The sequence below is a fragment of the Bacillus rossius genome, chromosome 1 (assembly GCF_032445375.1).
Source record: "Bacillus rossius redtenbacheri isolate Brsri chromosome 1, Brsri_v3, whole genome shotgun sequence".
Lineage (NCBI taxonomy): Eukaryota > Metazoa > Arthropoda > Insecta > Phasmatodea > Bacillidae > Bacillus > Bacillus rossius.
The window spans coordinates 73,416,124-73,442,350 of record NC_086330.1 but is presented as its reverse complement, the minus strand read 5'-3'; the positions used below and the strand labels follow the sequence as shown (position 1 = coordinate 73,442,350).

General features: G+C 39.2%; 1 protein-coding gene across 1 annotated transcript; it reads right to left on the bottom strand.

The window, feature by feature from the left end:
- Positions 1 to 314: 314 nt before the first annotated feature.
- LOC134537691 (beta-1,3-glucan-binding protein-like) lies at positions 315 to 25,928 on the bottom strand. The gene is made up of 7 exons (XM_063378411.1): positions 25,686 to 25,928; positions 23,342 to 23,496; positions 9,155 to 9,318; positions 8,123 to 8,380; positions 5,928 to 6,079; positions 1,757 to 1,858; positions 315 to 550 (listed from the first exon to the last, which is right to left on the bottom strand). Exons 1-7 carry the CDS (start codon positions 25,893 to 25,895, stop codon positions 446 to 448), a joined length of 1,146 nt encoding a protein of 381 aa, XP_063234481.1. The 5' UTR covers positions 25,896 to 25,928; the 3' UTR covers positions 315 to 445.
- Positions 25,929 to 26,227: the final 299 nt, after the last annotated feature.

Sequence of the window (26,227 nt, the reverse complement as noted above, 5' to 3'; positions counted from 1 at the left end):
GTGTTAGCTTTGTCCGAGCATGTGCCATGACCTAAACCTCACCTAAATCAATTGTGACCACAAGTGTTTTTCACAGCTTCACTCCATGGGGTTGATGCTTATAAGCAGCGCATGTATTAATTTTTTTTTGCATTATTCTACAATGTAGCCTACTTGAAATTCGAACATAAAAATTAATTAAAATTAAAGTATGTTTTGGACACCATAGCCAACACAACAACAAGTTACGTAACTTGTAACATCTATATTGGGATGAAATATGCTTTTCTTTAAAATTAATGTTATGGGTTACTCTAAAAAAATACTAAACACAATAAGATTAATTTATTTAATTTTAATGATTTTTCAAACAAAATTTAAAGTGACACTTAAAATACATTTTACTCTTTAGAGCATTGTTCTTGTGTTACACTTTCTGACTTCTCATTAAGGTGTGGTGAAGACCTCATACAGCCCAAACCTTAACCCAGTCCACTTGCAAGGACTTGGTTTCAGCTGTTCCCCATGTGGGCAGCCAGTCAGCGCGGCCATTCCAGAAGTCCGTGGATGCCTGCAAAGCCACCGCAAAGCTAAATGAGTGAACCATGTCATGTTAAGGTCCTTCTACCCAGAGATGAGAAACAGGTTATTGAATATCGATATTGATTCCAAGCGAGATTCCCATGTCTGGAAAGTAGCTACTGTTAAAAGTTTATATTTAAAATATAACTCTGGTAAATTCAATAACTATATACTAGCACATAAGTCACATGTGGTGTAGGTGATCATCAGGGCTGATAAGTTGCTTAAATTACCCCTAGTATGCCACACCCACACTAACATAATCCTGTAATCTTGGAGGCCTTATCACCGTAAGTCTGTCTGGGCTTTTCTGTGCAAAATAAAATCTCCTGCCATCTCTTTTTTTCTTCACTGCATTAAACTAGTTTTTACCCTAAACCAGACAACTTTTTTCTCATTTTTTTTAAAAACATTACATACTTAAGTGTCCTTGGTGGCTGTTGTAGCAAAACATCTCCTCATATGGTACAGCACAGGCATGACTTGTCACTTTATGACCACTGAGTTAGTAATCACATGCGACTTGGATTATATCATAATCCTGGAGGTACTGCAAAGTTTGCAAAGTTTAGTTATTCTTTGTATAGCTATGCAACGTTTGAGAAAACCTGCCCACTACTCAGTGGCGGATCCAGAGAAAAAAGTCTTAAAATTACTAAATTTGTATTTAATCTACTCACACTACACATAACATCCAACGACAAGATTTTATGATTCTACAAGAAATTCATTAATTATATTAAAATATTTTATTGGTTTCAGAAACAATCATTTTTGTCGGCAATATTAATGTAGCAGACAACTGGTTTATCCGGGGGGGGGGGGGGGTTCACTTGCCTCTGGTACCCCCCCCCCCCCCCTGGATCCGCCACTGTCACTACTGAAGGCTAGTTCAACCAAATGTCTCGGCAAATAGGTTTTTGTATCATGGGGATTCTGAAGTGATGTAGATCTTTTCCAAGCTCTCCCATCTCCTGCATTTTCATTCCTCAGAGACTCACTTCTATCTTATCTCTCATCATTTCATAGATTCAGCAGACTGGCCAGGCACACGTAATCCAATACTTGGGTAGGGCAGATGGCCTCGCACAGGTAAAAACTCCTCTCGTCTCCCCGGTACAGATGGTGCTATTGGTTGAAAACAACGCGGTAATGGTTGTTTAGTCAATGTACTCAAAACAGCAGAGTGCAATACCTGGGGTGATGTATTGAGCCACGGTTTGCTCTTGGGGTTTGCAGCGCTGTCTGGGAAGTATCCGTTCACCCCTCCGACTGCAAGGTTCAGCAGGATGTAGAACTGAAACACAACACGAATCATTAAATTCGATTATTGTATCCTAATTATTTTGTATTTTATTTGTGCTTTAAATATCGTCAACATAAAGGTAATTATTGACGGTTAGACACGACCACAGACCAGCGACATTGAGGAAGGAATCGGCCATGGGATTTAGCAAGGAAACATCCCAGAATTTGTCGGGAGTGATGGGAAACCGAAATTTGGACGGTGGTATAGGGAGTCGAACCTGAATGCTCTAGAATGCGAGTCTATAGTCCAGAATCTTACCACTGCACCACCTCGTTCCAACACATTGATTGTTGCTGCGTGTTAGCCACAAGTTACATTTCGTGCCGCTTTGTGGGGTCGTCAACGTAAGGTATTGGATTATGTCGTTCATTTGCGACACGTGGGTTTTCTACCCATTTTACTTTTATTTTGAGCTGACAGGTAGCTGTGCCGCCTCATCTCACACTTGGAATAAACAGGCACAGCTAGTAACTTGTTAGTAGATATAATAATTAGACGACTTAATGTGCATCTCTCCTCAGGTTTCATCTCACAAAATAAAGACAGTTTTTTGGAAAATCTTAAATCGAGAATGGATGATTTAATGACAAATTAAAATATTTCGTGACATTAAAAAGAAAACCACACACTAAGTTAAGCGGTTCTATGTTCTAAAATAACTTGTAATAAAATATAAATTTAAAGTTTGTAATTTTCATCAAAAATTAGCGTTAATATATATTTACCAAATTTTATAATAGGTTCTGGTGCTTGAAGTCAAACTTAGCGTCAAATGAATCCGCGAAATGTTTTGCTTGATAACATTAACTTGATAATAGACAGAACAAATAATAATATGTCACCTTTGGTAAACAAGACACTTCATAAGCGTTATATCAGAGATAATTGTGTGGCTATCCAAAGAGCTGATAAGCTCTGATAATAGCGAGGTGCGGTAATCTTTCCTGGATACGGCCATTAAAAAATGCTGTGCATTAAATCGCCCAAAATATTTGAGGCAAATTACGACAAAGTGAAAGTCATTTTCCTATTTCAGTTCCTGAATGTTATATTCATTCTTAAAATCGGTTTTATATATGGTATTCTGGCAAAACATCGAAAACTGTTAAAAATTAAACTTCAATTCTTATGATATAGACTTCTGCTCTTTATTAATAATAATCTTATAAATCAAATAATCTCTTTCCTTCATAAAAATCACAACGTTTGGCACCTTCCTATTGCAACATTTTTTTTCTCTTTTGATTATATGAATATCTCATTCAGTTTTATTCAGTAACATGACATAATAGAATATAAATGCCTATATTTTTGCAACTCCGTAGGATAAGCTGTTGTGAGGTACAACACATGCAAAGGTTTCAGCGACACACATACAATACCTGGGACCTAGTGTAGGCAAAACGTATGCCATACATGCATAAGTAATCATACGGTAAGCAGCCAATATTGGGCCGACTTCCTTCATAGCCACATTGAAACGCCCTACGACAATTGGTATTCGCTTGCCTCGCGTGTGTGATCTGCGGCAGCGAAGCTAGTATCTCGAGGTCCACTTTGGAGGAATTCGACGACACGCAGCAGGCTACATTTGCCTCAGACCTCACCACATGTCCCAGAAAAGGTTCGGAAATCGTGTGACTACTCATGCTCATCAAATAAAAAAAGCTACAATAATAACATATTTATGTGCCGTCTGTTTGTTCTTGACGACATTATTGCTGTGTTTTTCATTAAGTATAGTCTAGACATTCCATGCTTTTAAAAGCTCCAGGAATTGTGTTGAACTAAGATGCTCGTATCATGATAAACTATAATTCGATTTCCATAAGGAATCATCTCCAGAAAAAAAACGTTTGTAAGTTCCCGAACAACCTGTATTGTATATCTAAAAAGAAAGAAAAAATCGAATCGTACGCTGAATGTGAGATGGTCTTATTTTAGTTTACTTTGCATGTTCCCATGACTTACTCAGGATTTTTCCACAGAAGCCTCCGCGGATTCCTTACTGAATGGATATGAATTTATATTAATTATAATCGTAAGTCGAATAAAAAGGATTTCTTTTTCAACCTACAATCATAATCCTTTCTTACGAGGGTTATTTTTTTTTCAACCTCCGATCGGCTGTAATAAAAAACGGGAATGAATTGGGAAATTATTTTAATGTCAAAACAAACGTACATCTTTACTCTATTTTTACACATAATCACCGTGCAGATTGAGGCATTTGTCGTACCGATGCACCAGCTTTCCAATACCCTCTGCATAAAATGATGCATCCTGCCTATTCAGCCACGTTTTAACAGTGTCCTGCAGTGTGATTACAGTTTCATTTCTCCATGGCATGCCCATTAATCGATACCCTAATCGCTCGTACACGAATCGACACGTCTCGTAGTGTTTACCCCCTTCCACCAACCATGTGGAGCGGCCAACTCACACCTCAGTTGAAGCTTGGTTATGGGAATGTCAACATGGCTGCAACGATAAACTGTACGGCGAAATGCGAGCTGCGTGGGGTCATCCGTTTCTTACAGGCAGAAGGGCACACCAATGATGAACTGCAGAGCACTGTTAAAACGTGGCTGAATAGGCAGGAGGCAGTTAGTTTCTTTTGACATTAAAATAATTTCCCGATTCATTCCCGTTTTTTTTATTACAGCCGATCGGAGGTTGAAAAAAAATAACCCTCGTATTTAGCAATTTATTTCATGTGCAGGATATTTCGATGTACTGAAATAAAACAGCAAGCATCATGTACCACAGGATCAAGCCAACAAGATCATGCAATCAGAATCAAGCCTTCAGGATCAGTGATAAACTGGGATACACAATTTCACCAACCATTTCAAACACATAATATACTACGGCTGTAATCAAAGAATTGCTTGGAAATATTGCAAAATTCTAAAGAATTTTAAGAGCTTATTTTATCATTCAAACATTAAATAACTATTTGAAAAATAAAGAGGGTTTATTTTTCACGTAGCACTGCTTCCATTAAACATTATGTAAAAGTGGTTATGATTAGTTTCGTTAAAAACAAAATAGAGGAACCTTTTTATTAGAATTCCTATGACAATAATATTTCTCCTTGTCATAAGAAATAACGTATTCTCCCTCCACTTTTCAATACAAATTTTTATATGACTCTCGCGAGAAAGCACTAGTGTCCAAGGTTTTAATGTTTCTCCATGCTAAGCATGCCCAGTGTCCGGTCACAATTGTTTATTCTGTGGTCCGGTATTGAGTTCTGGATTATTTGTACTATGGCCATGGCTTCCAAATAAGGAAACATTGGCCCCATCACGAAAACAAACGTAAAAAATGGTTTCGTGAAAAAAGGTGTTGCGAAAATTCGCTGGTTAGTGATATTATAGCATTTTGTAGTCAAAAAGATATTATAGCGTTTTGTCGTCAATAAACTTGTTTGTAGGAATTATTTACGGCTATATCGTTTAGACAATTTTCCGTTAGGTATCTCTAACAATTGTGTTGCCATGACAAGTATCCTATAACAATAGTACGATCGCCTGGATTCGTAGATTTTTGATATATTTTTTTAAAAAACATTTTCGGAGATTTAAAATGAAATTTTTTAATTATTTTGGAATTTTTCCGTCTGTTACGGGACGATATCTATTATTGTCAAAATTTCAAGTTTCTAGCTCGTCTGTAAATGTCTTAGAATTTATATAAATGAGTGAGTGAGTGAGTCGCTCATCAGGCTGTATATGTGTGTGTGTATATATATGTATATATGTATGTGTGTGTGTGTGGATGGATTAAAAACTTGTACGTTATTAATATCTGGGAAATTAAAATAACAGTGAATTTAATGTATTCCAAAAATAACAAACTTAATCCCAAATAAAGGTTATTTCATAGAGTAATTAAATACTTAGTTGGCTTGTCTGCGATTTTGTACACAGCTTAAGTGACACATGATTTTGACAATTTTGTTAGGAAAAAAAGCAATTTTATGATGGGGCCAAAAATTGACTAATGTGCAGCCATCCTGTACTCTCTACTCCAAATTATCTGAACACAAAACCTCCTGGTCAAAAGGAGCCATCTTCGTCCCTCCTCGCCATGGGTTGTCGGCTGATGGGTTGACGGAATTAAAATTCCCAAGCTCCCAAAACCCGCCACTTGGAGGTGTCACCGTGCCCATCTCAACACCATCCAAGCTGAACTTGATGTGATCTGGAACATATTGCACAAACCCTTAGTCCTATTTTGTTTTATGTTCTAAAATAGTAATAAAAATTAAATATAAGTGGATTAATCTTTTCATTAAAAAATGGCCTCATATTTGTTATCGATTTAAAAGATTTTCTTGGACATACGCCATTGTTGGTTTTAACTGTATGTGATAGAGAAATCACAAGAATCAACAAGAAAGAAGAATACACAAAACACACAGGAAACAAGCTAAAATCAGCTGATGTCAAATGTTAAACGCATAGACATCACGGATAGAATCCCGCGGAAGATATTGGCCAAAAAAACAAACCACAGCACAGAAAACAGTGGCCTGCCAACAACGATACAGTTGTAACAAGAACATAAAATAATAGACAAACAACCACCTTGGACATCACAGAGACAAACAGGTGAATCCAACGACGAAACAAAACAGATAATCTGGACAACACAACGACCACACAGAGTTGCACAGGCGAACACAGTGATGTAACTAAACAAACGAGATAGCACAGATGAACACAATATACGCCCTAAGACAAACAGTTGCGACGTTTCTGGAACTGATATCTGTTCCCAAGGACACTGGTAGAACAGGGGTTCTTCACTGTGTTTTTTAGATTATCTGTTTTGTATTGTCGTTGGGTTCGTCTGTTTGACGCTGTGTTGCCCAAGGTGGTTGTGTTGTTTGTATGTATTTTCTGTAATTGTTACAACTTTCTCGTCGTTATCAGCCCGCTGTTTGTCTGAGCTGTGATTATATATATAATTATATATATATATAGTAATTTCTTCCATGTAATTCTCTATATACTGCCTATGTGTTTAACGTTTGAAATCGGCTGATTTTGACTTGTTTTTTGGGTGTTTGTGTATGCATCTTTCTTGTTTATTCCTGGGGTTTCTCTGACATATATTAAAACCTGCAATGGCATATATCCTTGAAAATATTTTAAATCGAGCTTCCCCATCGAAAGAATCATTAAAAGAAAGAATATTTGTTATTATTGTTGAACATTTTCAATATCTAGGCCATTAGTATTAAACGTGCTGCTCAAGAGGGTCACAAACAAATGAAATGATGGCTGATGGCCTTTCTTCCTTTTGGCCAGGAACATATGCCACATTTAATTTCGAGAAAAGGGGGAAAAGGGTGAAAAAAAGAGGGGGGGGGGGGGTGATAGAACTTCTTTGCCTTTTGCTTTCATTATATTTCCTTTTGTTGGTTGGAATGATAAATTTTTTACGCCTCTAGCTCTAGCCTATCTGATTAAAATAATTTGAACATTAATATGTCTGTGATTTCTGAATGTTTCATACCATTGACACAAAATACGTTTGGTTGTTGCAAGAATTAAGTACTATCGTGAATAAACACAATTACACTTCAGGCATAATAATACTTTTAGTAACCATGAAATATTGTGATTTATTCCAAAGGCTTTTCATGCAACCTTTAATTGCTGTAGAATCTCCATCGGTTATTCCTGTCAAATATTTTTTGACACCTTTAGGAAACCCGTTTAATGTACGAGTACTGTAATTAATAGCCCACAGAAGGCTACTGAGAAGTTATGCGCACTGAATCATCACACTCTTGTGGAAAGTTCTACAATGTATCAATGATCATTTGTGCCCATTTTGTTTTAGCCTATCTCGATTTATAAACAACGAGCCGCTGCCTAATAGGTACGAGGTTACTGTAACCTTAGATGCCCCGTCATCTGAAGTCTACACGAATAAAACTGTTGCTAGCGTGTTTTACTACACTTCCATACGGAAGACTTCTGTTCTGGTGGAATCTATGCTTCTGTGCCATTTGACTGGAAGGAGACATGGAATTAAGCTCTACAATGGAGCATCGAAGTTGCTTTTGGGTAGGTGAGTCACGAGTGCACACCACTAGGAAACCCAACATCCATAATGTTTGTGGGAAATGGGGGAAGGACCCCACAGTGGATCTAACTCGGACTGCCTCGGTGGGTGGTCGTTGTAATGACATGGCTCCTAGTCGACCGGAGGGACACGATGGACGACCCGCACCTGCGGTCCACTCCATCTGGTAGAGGTGGAATTCCTTGTCGTAGCCACCACCTGCCCCGGCGTTCTTCTGGAAGTGAGCCCTCTCGTAGGCATCCAAGCCACTGTACGGCCCGAAGTGCAGGGTGGACGCCACCTGCTCAGAGCCGATGTTCACGCCGTCCTGGACGTAGTTGGCGTTGCCACGCGACTCTGCCAGGTCAATTTCCCCCGAGGCTGGCCACGTGCTGTAGGCGTTGTAGAGGGGCAGCATCCACATGCCTGCGAGGGGAGCACAGACAATCCTGATCCCTGCAGGAGTTCATGGGAGACCTAAGAATTTACACAGTTTGGAGTACTATCGGAAGTCCTAGAGGTCCAAAGGTAGCGGCACACTTGCAGAACTAAGCGCAGCATCCATATGCCTTTGACGGGAGCACTCAAATTTCAGATTCTTACAGATATGTTTTTTCATGCTTGTCTGAGTGCAATAGTTATGGAGTAACAGCTTTCATTCACTAGCAGTGTCAAACACTGTACTGCATTGAAACACGGTTAAACAAAGCTATAGGCTACTAGATTTATAGCCTTAACAAATTACCATCTGTGTCCGCTGTTACATAATAATGTTAAGACACCAACATGTTCTGCTGCACCATCTATATCCACTCTTAGTTCATGGTTACAAAATGACTGCAATAAATTACTTTAAGCAGCTCACTCCGTAGTTACAAGAAAAAAAACTATACAATTGGCTTGTAATTAGATCTTTTTATCATTTGTACAATGATTATTTATGGATAAAGCTTTAATGTTTTAAAGATACATTTTAAGTATTGTTATCATATTATATCGTCTTTCCATGTTTACTCCTATTATGATTTTATTTCGGATGTTCCATAGTTTTGTCCATCTTACCTACTGCCTGTGCAAAATATTGCGACTTTATGTAATGTTTTATATTGTTTGAACGGTTTTTAATGTTGTTATATAAAGCTTTGCAAAATCTGATGCATGTCAAAATGCTCGGGTCGCTAAAGGTGCGGACTCACGCACCTGGCCACAGCCAGTCTCCGGAGGGCATCTTCGCCTTTATCTCCACACGCCCGTACTTGAAGCGGAAGGAGTTGATGGTGCGGATCCTCGCGGACTTTACCGGGTTCAGTATGTTGGTGGTACTGCCAGTTCTACTGCAGCCGTAGTCTGCAGGGTTGGTACACCTGCGAGGGCATGCACAGAAAACCTCAATCCCAGCATGTTAAGAATTAATTCCTTAGCAGCTAGTAAATAAAGTTTTTTTTTAAATATTAGGATGATGACGAATTAGGAAAATCTTAAGAGTTTAGCGATAAATAGTAAATTAATGTTGCACTTAATTTGAAACGAAATACAGTGATCCAAATACGGAATATTGGAGATCTTGGCAAAAGAAGTCTTGCATGGCACATGGTAAACACAGGAATAATAAAATTCTAAAACTCAAACCACTTGGCTACCCCTACCCCCTCCCTCTGCACCTGGTGCTGAGTCAGTAGTATGATTTGGCCGGTTCGGCAGCAGGTTCAAGGTTGAGGAGCGAGGAGACAGGTCCGTCATATTGTATTGTGATGTCACTCAGTTATCTTGGATGACTGTGGCCTTGAAATGTGACTGAAATATGATACCTAGAGTTAATTCGATACCACAAATTACACTTAACCTAAAAACAAAACAAAAAATTAAAAATTTAAAAAAATTTAATTTTTTCTCAATTGACTTTGGAGACCTGGGTTTGAGCCCACATCAATGGGGCAGAAGGCTCCGGAACCCCCACCACTTTGACCAAAAAATATATTATTTCCGCCTTTTGATGTTGCGAAATTTGCGCCGTTGCAAAAACTAGAAAATAAATAGATTTTAAAGTGTTTGGAAGATCTACCATGTTTACATTCTGCTTACCCCCCGCAATTAATAAAATTGTCATGGGATTCAGTGAAAGTAGAATAATGGTTCAATTTGTGCCTTAGGAGGGTGAAAGAGAATTTGATAAGAGATTTAGTATTTCAGGGAGAATGTGAGAGTACAGTTGAGTTTCTGCAAGGCATTTGTAACTACGCTAATTTTTTTGGAATCATTTTTTCCGATGAAATATTAATTTTTAGCTATTGAAAACCTGAAGCCTAAGTTAAGACGAGAATTTTCGTTTGTTGCGAGGCCTCAGACTTTGAGTGAGTTAAAATATTGGGCAGTCAATGTATATAACATGTGATGTGCTAGGGAGTATTGTGATAGTTTTGGCAATAGTAGTAAACCAGCAAAAAATTTTCTAGCACCAAAAAAAAAATTTCAATCAAAGGAATCCTCTTTTGGCTAAGAATCAAGGATGTTTCAAAATTGGAAAAGTAGGGCATTTTGCCCAGAAATGTCCACCGCAAAGAAAAAAAAAGAATATGTATGTGATTTTTGTGGTAAGGCTGATCACTTAGTAGATTTTTGTTTTAAGAGAACAAAGGCTGTTGCTAAAAGGAGAAGGACAGGGGGAAAAAGATAAGATTAATGCTAAACTTATCGTGATTCAAAAGGTAATAATGCATGAAAGGTAACCCGAGACAGTCGCGTGTTACTCGCAGGTAATAAAATTTAATACTTTATCATATTTTTATAACACTTAAAACCTCTTTTATTTTAATATTTTAACGATATGTTAATTATCCAGAGTAGTATATAATAGGGGCTCCTGAAACTGGCTTCTGGCTGTGGTGTGTGTGTCGGTGTCCGCCATCTTGGATTGTGACGTCACGGCGGCCATTTTTGACTCAAAATTCCTCAAAAATGACTCAAAATGACTAAAAATTTCCCGTTTTCGAGGGAAAAATTCCCGTTTCGAGGAAAAATTTCCCGTTTTAGTCCTTAAAAATCCCAGCAGCTAGAAATGTCCATATGTAGGCTTAAGCATCCATGTCTACAGCCTCCGATAAGCCTCTGACGTCGTCATGGATAATGTCGTCACCGTTGCAGTTTCCGTTACACCCGCCATCTTTAAATTTATTATCTGATTTTAATGAAAAAAAAATTAAAATTTATAAAAAAATTCAATTAATAAAAATTTAATAAAAATATTTCAAAAACAAACTTTTACGGCACGGAGCTCAGAGTCCTCGGTTCGAACCCGGTGAGGGCAATAAAATAAAAATGGCGAACGATCCTTCCTCCACAGAAGCCACCTACAGACTGACCTACCACCAATAACAAGGTATAGGTATATCATCAACTTGTATGACGTCATGTCCGCCATCTTGTAATTTAGTCGCCATCTTGGAAATATTTATTTATTATCCGATTTTAATGAAAAAAATTCCAAAATTCATCAAAAAATTAACTTATTAGAATTCTGATTGATTCTATCGATTCCCGTCCTTGGTTAGAAACCGGTGAGGGCAAAAAATAAAAAATAATAAAAAATCAGATCCTTCCTCCGCAGAAGCCACCTACAGACTGACCTACCACCAATATCGTCAGCTGGTATGACGTCATGTCAGCCATCTTGTCTTCGTACGCTGGAGACCGTCATCTTATTTTCGTCTGCTAGAGTGTGCTGGCGACATGTTAGTATAATTTTCTGTTCACCATAACTTTAATATCGTCTGTTGGCACTGAACTTTGACCTGGCTTGTACTAGAACTCTATATTTGCTCTACAATGATAAGTTCACAAGCTTGCAAAATCTGTTTATGTATTTTTTTAATTTTTTTAATAATTTTTTTATAAATTTTTATTTTTAAATATTTTTTTCCCTGTAATTTTATGATATCAAAGAAAACGTTAGTCGTTTTTCTCCGTGTGCTTCTGATTAATCTTGTCAATATTATGCTGGTTATCTCCGTGTACTCCTGATTATTCTTGTCAATATTTTGATGGTTAATCCGTGTGCTTGCGATCATTCCTGAGGTTTCGGTCAAAGGTCAAGGTCACACCCATCCAAGATGGTCGCCGTGACGTCGCAATCCAAGATGACTGACCGTGAGAAATCTGAGAAGCACTAGCAGGAAGGACGAACTTCCTTCTCCTTGGAGACTATCGAAGCCATCCTTCTTATGCGATCGATAGTGAGCATCCCGCATCCCGCATAAAATAAATACATTTTATTTACCTGCAAGCAACACGTGACGTCATCTGATGTTCAAAAGCGGAACTACTTGCAGCAAGTACCTTTGCATGAGATAAATTAACTCTCACCACTGAATAGTGTTATTGTAGTCAGTTAGAGACATGAAGTTTTGTATCCACGCGGCCAATTAGTCATGCAGTCTCGTAACCATGCGTTCTGGAAGCATCGTAGTCCTATAGCCTCGCGATCACGTAACCATGAAGACTTGCAATCACATAGTCTCGGAACCTCATGGCTCGAAGTCTCGTAGTCATGATGCATTGGAGCCTCGTAGACTTGAAGCTACGTAAGCAAGTAGTCTTGTAATTTTATAACATAAAGCTGATGGTGCAGATGTAGCAAAAGAGAAAATTCCGTCGAAGACAAATGTGGCAATTGGAGCCTTGTAGACGAGTAGCTTCGTAGTCAAGAACTCTTGCAGACTTGTATTCCTGTATCAACGCAGTCGCGTAAACTTGTGTTCTAGAAGCTTCGTTGCTCTGTAGCCTCGCAGTCTCGTAAACTTGAAGATTCGTAGTCACGTAATCTCGTAACCTCATGGCTCGAAGTCTTGGGACCTCGTAGAATTGTAGCTACGTATCCAAGTAGCCTCGTAGACTTGAAGCTACGTAAGCAAGTAGCCATGTAATCTTATAACATAATGCTGGTGGTGCAGTTGGAGCAAAAGAGAAAATTCAGACGAAGACAGATGCGGCAATTGGAGCCTTGTAGACGAGTAGCTTCGTAGTCAAGTACTCATGCAGACTTGTAGACCTCTATCCTCGCAGTGACGTAAACTCGTTTTCTAGAGGCTTCATAGCTCTGTAGCATCACAGTCTCGTAAACTTGAAGATTCGTAGTCACGTAGTCTCGTAACCCTATGGCTCGTAGTCGCGTAGCCAGGATGTCTTGGGACCTCGTTGAATTGTAGCCTCGCAGTCTCTTAACCATGCGTTCTGGAAGCTTCGTAGTCCTATAGCCTCGCGATCACGTAACCTTGAAGACTCACAATCGCATAGACTCGTAACCTCATGGCTCGTAGTCTCGTAGTCATAAAGCATCGGAGCCTCGTAGACACGAAGAATTCTAGCCAAATATATTTGGAGTTAAAAGACTTTTGGAACTAAAAAGACTGTTGGTGTCAATGACTGATGGAGCCAATGAATATTGGAGCCAATGAATATTGGAGCCAATGAATATTGGATGCAATGAATATTGTAGCCAATGAATATTGGAGCCAATGAATATTGGAGCCAATTAATATTGGAGCCAATGAATATTGTAGCCAATGACTATTGGAGTCAATGACTATTGGAGTCAATGACTATAGGAGCCAAAAGACTGATGGAGCCTTTTGGAGCATTTGGAGTCTTTTGGAGCATTTGGAACCATTTGGAGCCTTTTGGAGCATTTGGAGCATTTTGGAGCAATTGGAGCCTTTGGTGCCTTTGGTGCCTTTTGGAGCAATTAGAGCCTTTGGAGCCTTTTGGAGAATTTGGAGCCATTTGGAGCATTTGGAGCCTTTTGGAGTCAATGACAAACGTGCTGCCTTTTCGTTGATGGTGCTGCCTTTTCGTTGTCGGTGCTTCCAAATGTGCCGCCTTTTCGATGACGGTGCTTCCTTTTTGTTTTTGGGCACAGTACAAAATGTAGTGACTGATTATTTACTAGTTAAAAACCTCTTGGTGTTACTAAAATATTTTTCAAGGTCACTTGGTCTTTTAGTATGTCTAATAAATGTCACGATGGACTAATTGAATATAATTAGCTAACGACGAAGAAGGTCATGTGGTCCTGAAATGACTATCCTATACGTCTGATATTGACATGACTCGGTCTCATGGTCTGAAGACAATTGGCCTGTATGTGTGGCTTGTACATGAACGGCTTATATATTATTAAGATTAATGAAAAATTAGACTTTCATGTTAGGCTAATCGCCACTGTATTTAATTCATTGGTCAGGTATATTGTCTTGACTTGTTTTTCGTAGAGTGAATGATTAATAAACTCCGCGAAAGGTAATGGAAAACAGAACCTAAAATTTATTTAATAATTTGTCAAGAATCGAACCGTGGACAGGAATCCATCGATTTTATTTGTAAATTAATAATTGATTTTATCGGAGACTTTTGGAATTTTTCCCGCATTTCAAGCTAAATAATTACATGATTTCAAGATGGCTCCCAAATTTCAGGATGGCGGGCACCTCAGTAATAATAAATTATTACTGCACTGTAGCAGGTTAGAATAAAACTAGCATGATGGTAAGACGAGTACACACAAGATGGTGTCCTCCAGCAGACGAAAAGATGGTGACAATGACCACTAGCAGGTGGTAGCTCCTGGTAGCATGTACTGAACATAAAATGTCGGATCCATGGTGGACGTCAAGGTCAAGGTCAAATTTCAAGGTCAAGGTGAAAGTTCACTGTCAAAGTCAAAGTTCAGTGCCAACAGACGATATTAAAGTTATGGTGAACAGAAAATTATACTAACATGTCGCCAGCACACTCTAGCAGACGAAAATAAGATGACGGTCTCCAGCGTACGAAGACAAGATGGCTGACATGACGTCATACCAGCTGACGATATTGGTGGTAGGTCAGTCTGTAGGTGGCTTCTGCGGAGGAAGGATCTGATTTTTTATTATTTTTTATTTTTTGCCCTCACCGGTTTCTAACCAAGGACGGGAATTGATAGAATCAATCAGAATTCTAATAAGTTAATTTTTTGATGAATTTTGGAATTTTTTTCATTAAAATCGGATAATAAATAAATATTTCCAAGATGGCGACTAAATTACAAGATGGCGGACATGACGTCATACAAGTTGATGATATATACCTTGTTATTGGTGGTAGGTCAGTCTGTAGGTGGCTTCTGTGGAGGAAGGATCGTTCGCCATTTTTATTTTATTGCCCTCACCGGGTTCGAACCGAGGACTCTGAGCTCCGTGCCGTAAAAGTTTGTTTTTGAAATATTTTTATTAAATTTTTATTAATTGAATTTTTTTATAAATTTTAATTTTTTTTCATTAAAATCAAATAATAAATTTAAAGATGGCGGGCGTAACGGAAACTGCAACGGTGACGACATTATCCATGACGACGTCAGAGGCTTATCGGAGGCTGTAGACATGGATGCTTAAGCCTACATATGGACATTTCTAGCTGCTGGGATTTTTAAGGACTAAAACGGGAAATGTTTCCTCGAAACGGGAATTTTTCCCTCGAAAACGGGAAATTTTGAGTCATTTTTGAGGAATTTTGAGTCAAAAATGGCTGCCGTGACGTCACAATCCAAGATGGCGGACACCGACACACACACCACCGCCAGAAGCCAGTTTCAGGAGCCCCTATTATATCCTATTATCCAGTTATATTATTTTGGTTTGTGTTGTAAGTAAATAACTTAAACTAAGAGGTATTTATTTGTATTATTTTTTGTTGGTTTATCAATTACTTACGAGATTATGTTATTTTGGAAACGTAAGCCTGAAGTTGGTAGTTACTGTCCAAGGAAAATACTGAAACGTTTGATATAAAACTTCTAATAAGTTATTATTTTAGTATGGTATTAATTATTTTGAAAGACGACTTTAAACTATATTATAGTCACCAGATTTGCCAAAAACACATGAAAAGTTGATATTTTAAGAAAGAAATACGTTTGTGAGCAGATGGTTTGTGACGTGTACGGTGAGGTGGCAGATGGGAGAGCAGGGATGGTGTTGATGACGTACGGAAGAGGGGAGTGTGAGTGCGCCGGGCATTCGGCGACGGGGCTGGATTGTGAGCGCTCGCGCGCTGCGCTTCGGCGACTCGGCTAAAGTTAAGATTTTTCGTGAGCAAAAGAGTGAACAATGCGAGGAAGACTGCTCGACGATAGGACTCAGGTGTCATGGAACAAGAGGTCATGCCTGGTTGCATGCGTATCATGCCACGCATTTCCGACGACTTCAAAGAGCTACAAGTATTACTCAGCGCATTTTGGCAAATAAATAAGGTTGGCCAAAATTTCTAGGAGAATCTACATTGCATTTAAGTGTCAAGCCCATCATTGTAATCCCATTAGAATAACAGTATAGAGAAACTCTGTCGGTAAGAAAAAGACTACATAGGAAAATGATCTGGCTGAACGCTGACTTCGGTGGACAGACTGGAGCTGAGAAGTAGTCATTTCGCCGCATTACAGAAGTAGATGTATACATTATTAATTTTACATTTTGCATGTATCCATATAATAGAGTATAAATTATGTCATAATATTTTTATTTGTAATTTTGTTGTTTTATTTCTTTTACCAGTCACTTTTATGGTATTTTAAATTCAATTACCTTTTATTATCGACCAAGGATCGAATTAAGTACTGTAATCGATCGAATCAATAAGTAAATAGAAAGGCGAATTATTTTGGTGAATTTTGGAATTTTTCTAGAATTTCTAGTTAAAATATTATAGATTTTCAAGATGGTGGCGAAGATGAACGACAAGATGGCGGATGTTCTGTAATAATTCATTACTGCACTTTAGCAAATAAAAATCAAACTAACATGGTGGCAGCGCTTTCTAGCAGAGGAAAAGAAAATGGAGGACCCAAAATGGCCACTGTGACATCATATTGGCTGATATATCTGCCTTGGCATTAATGGTGGGAGGTCAGTTTGCCGATGGCTTCCGTGAGGGAAGTATCCATCGCCATTTTTCCCCCTGACCGGGTTTGAACCGAGGAACATAAGCGCTCTTTATTAAAATTTTACTATATTAATATTTTGTATATTTAAAATTTTCCCCGAATAATTATGTATTTTCAAGATGGCGGCCTAAATGAAAATTTTAAAGTTTTAGAATCTAATATGGTGACTGTAGCAAAAAGTATAACATTCTAGAACCCAAGATAGCGACTGTAACGAAAAATGCAACATTATAGAATCTTAAATGGTGATTGTAACGAACCTTGCAACATTATATAATCAAATATGGTGAATGTAACGAAAACTGTAACATTTATAAATTCCAAGATGGTGACCATAAAGAAATTTCCAACATTCTAGAATCCAAGATGACATCTGTAACGATGAATGCAACTTTTGGTGATTGGGACATTCGATTTCAAGAGGGCGGAATTCAATATGGCGGCCATAATGAAAGTAGAATCGATGACGTGGTCATGATTCTGGCTTAGCAGCTTGAATTTATTAATTTTTAAGGTCTCTTAAACGGCTTCTAAGCCTTTCAACCCGTTGGCATTTTTTTAGATTTAAAATGGAAAATTCCCCCTTAAAATGGGAATTTTCCCCTCAAAATAGAGAAATATTATTTTTCTGATTTTTTTTTTGTTTAGATTTTTTGCCGATTTATTCCCCTAAAAAACTGGACATTTGGAAAATTTTTTGGCAAATTTTGAGTCATTTTTGGCAATTTTTGAATTTCAAAGGTCTTAGGTCAAGATAATCCAAGATGGTCGCCGTGATGTCACATTCAAAGATGGCAGTCGGTCATTGAACGGCACTCCGCACTCCACCCTAAACCCTGTCATAGAAGGAACTATTATATTCTACTCATAAGAAACCTCAATTGCAGGCAAGAAAGATAAGTATGCAAAAACATAGATGTTATGCCTGAAACGTACTACATAAATGTTTGTTTTAAGAAATTTGGGTGTGCGACGAGCTTGGCCGCCTGGTGGCACGCCACCCACCAGTTTTCTATCGCCGCGCGGGCCCGCAGTCACTTTCAGAAGTTGGCTGCCTGCGTTTGTCCTGACGTCGTGGTCTCGTGATCATTTGGCGACTACAGTATGGGACATTCCAGAAAAAAAATTACGTTACAAGGCTTCAGCAGGCCAAATGGAGGAGTGTGTTTCTATTGCCCGAGCACCAGCTACTGCATCGACGCCGTCGGCCGTGGAGAAGCTTGCTGCCTCCACACCGCACCAACTGCCACCCGACCTCCGCCGCGGAACGTGACGCTGCCTGGCGGAGGGGCGTCGAAAATTCCGCTGGACTTGATCTTTTCCCTCTACAAGGGACATCGGCAGTATGACTGAGTGTTGGAAACTTGGTAACAAATAAAGCCGAGGGAACAGAGTCGGAGTTTCGTAAGCAACTAATGAGCAGTGAAGTTTGTGGCTAAAGGACTCTGTGACGTTTAATATAATTGTAATATATGTGTACCCCGTTAACGAAATAAAATACATAAAAGTTTAAGGCGTCATTTAAATAAATATCGGCAGATATAAGTTGCGGGCAGCTAAAATATTTGATTATTCTCTGTACGACTAGATTGATAAAGGACAAGTGAAGTAAGGAAAGGATCGCTATCGCTATCCTAGAGAGCTGTGTTCATTGTTATAGAACACGAGAGTCTTTCACGAGGTTATTCATGTGTATTATATGGAGATTGTGCAGTAGTGAGTTTTCTCACCATCCCAAAGATCGTCGAACGAGTCGACAGTCGAGCCAGAACGAGTACCTGGGTGGTGCCCGTCTTGGAATACATCAGCAGCGAGCGGGAGGAAGACAGCGAGACCATCGCTGAACGAGTTCAGAAGGCGACCAAGGGCTTCATTTGCTGCGAGGATTCGCTAACGCAGTCCCGCAACTGTGACGCGAGAATCCAAGGCGAGTGACTTCTCTAGGCGCAGTATTACGAGCGGGTTTACGATTAAACACATTTATGCCACAAGGGATAGACTTATAAACTATTGATAATTTTATCAGAGCTCAAATAATAATTTTGAAATTATAATCTCGTAATAATAATTTTCTCGGATTGCAGATTGCAAGGAATATAATTGAAAGTCTAATTTTGTAATATTGTTTATAAGGGATGATATTTGTGAGAAAACAATAACATTACTCGTGCTGTCAAATAATATGTTTAGCTGTTTATGAATTAATGTCAGCCGTAGTATTTAATAAAGATCAATTTTGTCTAAAGTTTAGTTAAACTTAAATATAATATTGAACGGCGTTAGTTCTGCTTCCAGAATATTGTTTGTTAACATTTTAAGTAAAGGCCTTTTTGAATAAGTATTCTAGAATCTTGGTATTGCAGGTGTGTAATTTCGTATTATTTTATGTTTACAGAGCGTCAGTCGTTTTGAGTACAGCTGTATTATTAAGACCAAGTTGTAGAAACCAGAGAACATGTACAATGTTTATGTTTGCCAAAGAAACATTGAAAATAAAACAGTATTTACGCTTAGCACTTCTCTCGCTCGTTATTAAAAACTATCGTCTAGTGTTGCGCCTTCCAGGGTACAGCACTAGACAAGACAGAAAACAAGTCAAAATCAGGTGATGTCAAACAATTAAAAAAACATAGACAGCACAGAAAATTCAATGGAAGGAATTAGTCAAAAAATTCATTACAGCACAGACAGACACATTGGGATAGCAACGACAAGATAGTAGTAACAACATTAAATAAAGACAAAAAAGAACCCTGGACAACAAGACGATAAACAGAATAACCAAACGATGATACTAATCAAATAAAATTGATAACATTACTGCAACACATATATGCACAGGCTAGCGATGTGGCAAAAACATTCTGTACACTACAACGACAGCACAGATGAACAATGTAGACTTCCTAAGACAACAGTTGCGACTGAGAGCTGCTACCGTCATCAGTCTGTTTTTACCTGAGTTTATCTTTGTGTTGTCTAAGGTCCTTTTTGTCTTTATTTACTGTTATTGTTGCTACTAGTCCGGTCAAAATAGACATTTCAAATAACAAAAATTCCGACAGAGCTGAATTTTGGTAGAGACCTTGGGTACACCAGTAGAAATAAAGTGCCAAAAGTCCTCATAGATCCCATGTGTGCTAAAAAAGTTATTCAAGGTCTAAGGTCAAAATTTTCTGTTTTTTGGTTTTTATCAAAAACGGTAAGTTTTGTCAAACATATAGCCCATACAAAAATTGTAGATTATAAAATTATCTACAAAAATGGCCCTTCTATTCGTTTTCCTAAGAATCACCATTACTAAGATATCACCATTCTAAACGTTGAAAGAGTTAGATTCTACACTATATGCACACATTTCCACGCCACCTGTGAGGTAGTGTACTTGGCGCGTTTTGTTTAACGTGGTTTCCCCGGTAGGCCTACTCCACGATCTGTTATGACGGAGTTTTATGGGAAAATACTGTATTTACTGCATTATGATTACTGATTTTGATATTGATATAGGTGATTGATTTTAATTTTAGTTCTGATTTCTGTTAATATTCTCATCTGATTCATATTCTTCAAATTCAACTCCAACAGTCATGTCTTCTTCGATTTCTTCTTCTTCTTCCTCTTCTTCTTGCTGGATGTTCAGAAATTGTTCAATTGAAGATGAATCAGCTGTCTTTACATCGATATGACATGAATCTTCGTCTATTGGATTAAACTGAACATTCGAGCAAGACTGGCCCTGGAAATTAGTGCACGCTGGTGAACACAACAACTCTACTCTTCTACAGCCACATTTAGCACTGCAACCTTTTTTGCAATTGCAAAAAAATAGTGTTTTAGAGTTTTTCCGGAGCAGGTGGGAGTATAGTTTAAATCGGTTCCAAAGTATTATCTGTTAATTTCCAACCCCAGGCTTCGGGGTTCAGTTGATTGCCTAGCCATGTCTGAACTTGATAGTATACCCGATACAAGTGTTGATGAGCAGAAGCCGATTTTGGAGGAAGACAAGATAGTTGTACATGTTTCTTGTTCCGTGAATTTTTTTACAAAAGTTAAATATCTATACTTGTCGACACAATTAATTTTTTTTCGAGCTCCATAAACAGCAAGGAGAAAGCGAATTCCTTTTGTGATTATCGTTTGAGGAGGAGAGTCAATTTCTTCAAATACGTTAGCGCAATCAATTAAATCCTTTTTCTCAAATAATGTCAATACTGATGAAATATTCAACACTAAAAGTATTTCACTTTAGCCACTTGAAGAAGCAGGTATATAACCGCTGTCACGTGGACAATAGAGTAAGCAGATGTTGCTCAAGGCCATGCGGGTAGAAGGGACTGGCTAACGGACAGTTTCGATTGAGTGTATATTCTCAGAATTGTATATTTTATACATATAAGAGACACAAATAGGCATTTTTACTTATATTAAGTGCCTAACTAACTACGTATTTACGTGGCATTTGTGCGCATATCATGTAGAATCTAACTCCTTTATATTGGCCTTTAGAATGGCGATATCTTAGGAATGATGATTCTTAGGAAAACAAGTATAAGGACTATTTTTGTAGATAATTTTATAATCTACAATATTTGTCTTGTATATATTTTTGATTAAAATTACCGTTTGTGAGAAAAATCCAAAAAACCGAAATTTGTGACCTTTGACCTTGAATAACTTTTTTTTAGCACACATGGTATCAATGGGGACATTTGGCACTTTATTTCTACTGGTGTACACAAGGTCTCTACCAAAATTCAGCTCTGTCAGAATTTTTGTTATTTGATCACTATTTTTATGTCTATTTTAACTGGACTATATTGTCTCGTTGTAGTTAGCTCACTCTGTCCGTATGTGGTGTAATAATTTTTTGACTTAATATTCCATGGTAATTTCTGTGCTATGTTATTAATTTTTTGACAAAGACTGAATTAGGCTTGTTTTCTGCGTGTTTGCATATTTATCTTTCTTGTCTGTAACTGAGGTTTCTTATGACATACTGTGTAACCAGCAATGGCGTATGTCCAAGGCTACATCTTGAATCAATCTTCTTAATTTCAAGAAGCATTCAAGAACGCATAGTGGAGAGTTTTTCATATTGCTTACCGGAATAGTCGTAATTTTATTGAAGAAAGGCTTTAATTTCTGACTAAACGGATGCTTTGTTTTTTATGTTGTTTATTGATTTACTGTTATTATAATAAAAAGTTTGTGTGATTCTTTTAATGAATATTAAGATAATAGCGTTCATATATTAATTTCACCTACTAAATATTGTTGCGAGCGCCAGGTACCCGGGCGCCTAGCGGGCCCACACGGCCACTGACGTCACGCGCGTTTACCTTCGGAATTAGAGCGGTCCAGCCTTGCCAAAACCTCCGACCCCTGCCCCTGCACTTTCCTTCCTCTGCGCTGTAATCTATCTTTGAGTGGCCTGGGAATCCCGCTGGTTTACAGAGACCGCCACGTGGAGTGACATGAATAATGCGCCGCTATTCTGGATACTTCGAGCCTCGGGTCGGCCCGGGATGACGCACGTCACAACCACTCCAGTCGGTTTCAGAATGACGGCCAACGGGTATAAAAGCGGTGACACCGGCCTCGGCGTGAGTTCCAGCAGGCGGGTTGAGTGAAGTGCGAGTTCGGTGAGCGGCGCACGCGCGGAGCGACGGGACCGTGCGAGTGTGACCGAGTGGCGCGAGACTGTGTGTGTGAACAGGTGCGAGGTAAGGGGCGGACCACTGTGGACTGGACAGATACTTAGTGATTTGTAAACATACATTAAGTGTGTTGATTTAATTAGTAATGTAAATATAAGTAGAAAATAATACTGTATAAAATTAATTGGACTATCCTTAAGAACCCGTTTACCCACTCGTAACAATATAAATATTACGCTAACCAGTTGGACATAATAGTAGAATAGTTATATTTGTGTATAATTTTGTATTATCTACGAATATTCTTTCAAAGTATCAATCATTGGTAAATCACCTTGTTTTTATAATTGTTCAGGATAGCTAGTTCTTTGTCATATTAAAATATTATTGACATAACTACCTTTTTCCCTCTTATCAGATTTCAAGGCTTGGTGTTAAATTTAGTTCATATTAGTTACCAGAATCGTTGTTGATTTTAAATTTTGGTTTTAGTTAGTAGGTAAACCTTGTGTCCTCTAACTGATATTTAGTCAAGAGTTTTTTTTTTTCCATCGAAGAAATAAATGTTGAGATAACTATACTCAAAAGATTTTGTCTTCCTAAAGAGAAGAGATGAAAATTTTACGTCACCGGCTTTATGGTAATGGTAAACATTTAAAAGATATGGATTTTTTTTTTAATCGTTAGGTTTGAAGAGTTGTGACATTGATGAAGTACGGTGTGTCGCTCCCCCTCCCTCGCCAGGGCGCGGGGTCCACTCACGTGTCGGCCGGCGCGCCCCCGTACAGGCTGATGGTGCCCGAGCTGAGGAAGGCCTCGCCGTACTGCTCGGCCGTCAGGCTCGGCGTCAAGTACAGCCTGCCGTCCTCGGCGTAGCTGTTGCTCCTGTTGTTGCCGTACAGCTGGAACTCCCAGTTCTGCCGCCACGGCCCCGCGAGCCCACTTAGCGCGCATCTCCCGCGCCCAACCGATCAGCAGTGCAGCCAGCTCAAAGTGTCGGAGTTCAACCTCTCTCGTGGGGAAGAGCAGGGGCGCAACAACTAAATTTCCAAAGGGGGGGGGGCAATATACCTTTTTATAAAGAATCATCGATCCTCCCTATTGTAGCGGGGGGTCCGGGGGTCCTCCCCCATGAAAATTTGTATTTCAAGGTGGAAAATGGTGCTATTTAAGCAGTTTTATTATCTAAAAATTGATTACATAGTACTTTCTTTGCTCCCATTTGCCCCCACTTCAAGGTTTCAGAGAAGGGGGAAAATACCCTTGCCCCCCCCCCTTGTTGTTGCGCCCCTGGGGAAGAGGATCAAGGGTTTCTAACAATAATAAACGATAACGTAACGAACAACATAATTGACGTATTTTTAGAATTAATTTGTGAAGACAAGTCACTTTATTTTAAACTGTAGCTCCTTTGTTTGCGGAAACTCATTGACGACGAATAATCATGGGTTGGTTGACCCATACTGCTTCTTAACCATGTTTTGATACACCATAACAAATGTCTGTCATAATTTTTTTTCTTCAAATTATTATAGATTTAAATATTTATATTCCACTTCAGAAGGGAATAGATGCCCTCCTACCGGATACTCCCTTGCGCCTCATCACGATTTATTGGACAAAACGACCTTGCGAATATTTTCCGATGCAAGACGAGGGACCGCGATAAAGAGTGGGTAATAATAAATAAGTGGTAATGAAACATTTATGACAAATGTTTTTTCAGGTTTTAAGCTAGTGTGTTTGGGGTTGTGACCACATTAAGGCTCTGTCTCACGCGTCATGTTGGTTATTTCACTGTCCGGCCATTACTATTGGTTAAGGATAGTTCCCTGTAAAATTATTGTGAGAGCTCTCTTGCTAACGGCTACTGCTGGGTAGCGTATCTTCTCAACTGATATTTTCTAAACGTTGATTTCGAGCTTAGCTATGAAAACTTGCGTGACTTTAAACACTAATAGATAATATTTAGGAAATATATATATATTGAAAACAATTTGAGACGAAATATAAACTTCAAGAGAGCTATCGTAATAAATTAACAGGAAAATCACCGAAATAAAAGCAATGTCAAGAAAATGAAAATACCAACATGACGTGTGAGACCTAGCCTCAATATGAGGAGTGGTCACTTTGTGTGTCTTCATCCTTCTTTGAGTGCCTTTTGTTGGCTCAGAGTCCTCCACATAACATAAGTGATGGTCCGGGACTAAGTAAATTAGATAGAAGAAAGGCATGCAAAGATTATTACAAATTGTATGGATCCATTTAAATAAGCTTTAATTTGGTTGTAAGCATATATGATGGACGAGTTGGCGCAGTGATCAGAGGGAGGACTCCAACTCCAGGAGGTACGGGTTCGAATCCCGGGGCGGCCATCCTGATTATTGATTTTGGGATTTCAAGGCTTTCTGAATCATTCAGGGGCCTCGCGTTACTGAGGGTCAGTGAGCTGTGGATACAGTATTGCCAGAATAAGTTGACAATGTTAAACGGGAGTACCCCAAGAAAACCCACCAGTTCACAAAAACGTCCACCACGTTTATCACTTGCGAAAAAGAGAAATTGATTGCGAATCCGCCGGTAACGGAGCCCGTATCGCCTGCCGGGAGCGAGTCTCTGGTTCTCGACCTCTGCACATTTCACTCCAGAACTCCTCGTCAATTACGTCGTTTCAAAACGAAAAATCTTCACACGTCAGGCATTCTTGGCATATTTTTGCTCACGACAGTCTCTAATCAGTTCTATAACAGCATTCATATTAATATGTTTAGTGAACGTGACTGCAGGGGTGAATTCAAGAATTTATTTGGGGAAATGGTATTTTTTAAAAAATTAGAATTTGTGTATTAAAAACATTTGTTAACAATGGGTTTGGACAGTTACGTTATCATTCTCAACATGAATCACTTCCTGTGTGGTTATGTAGCTCCAGGTGTTGTAACAGCTCGCCTTGCATCGCCTAGAATATAACATACTGCATTAACTATCCCTACCCCGTGCATCCACCACTGAACGCGAGGTTCAAAGTAGCGAGTGTTTATGGCAGATACCTCCATGTAAATCCCTGGACGGTTAACGGGAGGAATGCCGTGGCGCGACTCACCCCGCCTCCCGCCAGAGTGACCTCGTGCTCCCACGCGGCCAGGTCCAAGGTCGAGAACTCCTCGTCGAAGATGAGGTCGCCCTTGCAGAACTGGCTCGGCGCCCTGGAGCCGCTGGCGGTGGTGGAGGCGGCCTCGCAGGCCCTGGCCGCCTCCGCGGGGGCGGCGCCGCGCCAGCACGCGATCAGCAACAGCAACAGCGCGCCTTCCATCGCCGTCGCCGCCTCACTTGTGAACCAGGCGGCGGTCGGGCGGGCGTCGGGGCCGGCTGTCGTGTCTCGGTGCGGCGTGTATCGAGTTACGGTACACGCACCAAATAATGGTACGCTCCCAATGTTCGTGTACGAGGTCAACGTAACAGTTTCACCGTAAAATGACCGCCTGGCTGATCGGTCAAACGGCGCACAGAACTCCAGGTGTTGCGTAGCTCGACTAGCCAAGGGTGTATTTGAATTGTTTGTGTTGTGTTGGTGTTGAGGTGGATTGTTTAAGTTCGACGCTCCTTGGTGTTTACTGTGCGGCGGATAGAAATTGAGAAATAATA

Coding starts and splice junctions, on each gene's coding strand:
- LOC134537691 (XM_063378411.1), bottom strand. CDS start 25,895: ATGGAAGGCGCGCTGTTGCTGTTGCTGATCGCGTGCTGGCGCGGCGCC. Junction 6,080..8,122: donor CCAGATGGAGTGGACCGCAG/GTGCGGGTCGTC, acceptor AATATGTTCCAG/ATCACATCAAGTTCAGCTTG. Junction 551..1,756: donor GGCTCAATACATCACCCCAG/GTATTGCACTCT, acceptor GTGGCTTTGCAG/GCATCCACGGACTTCTGGAA.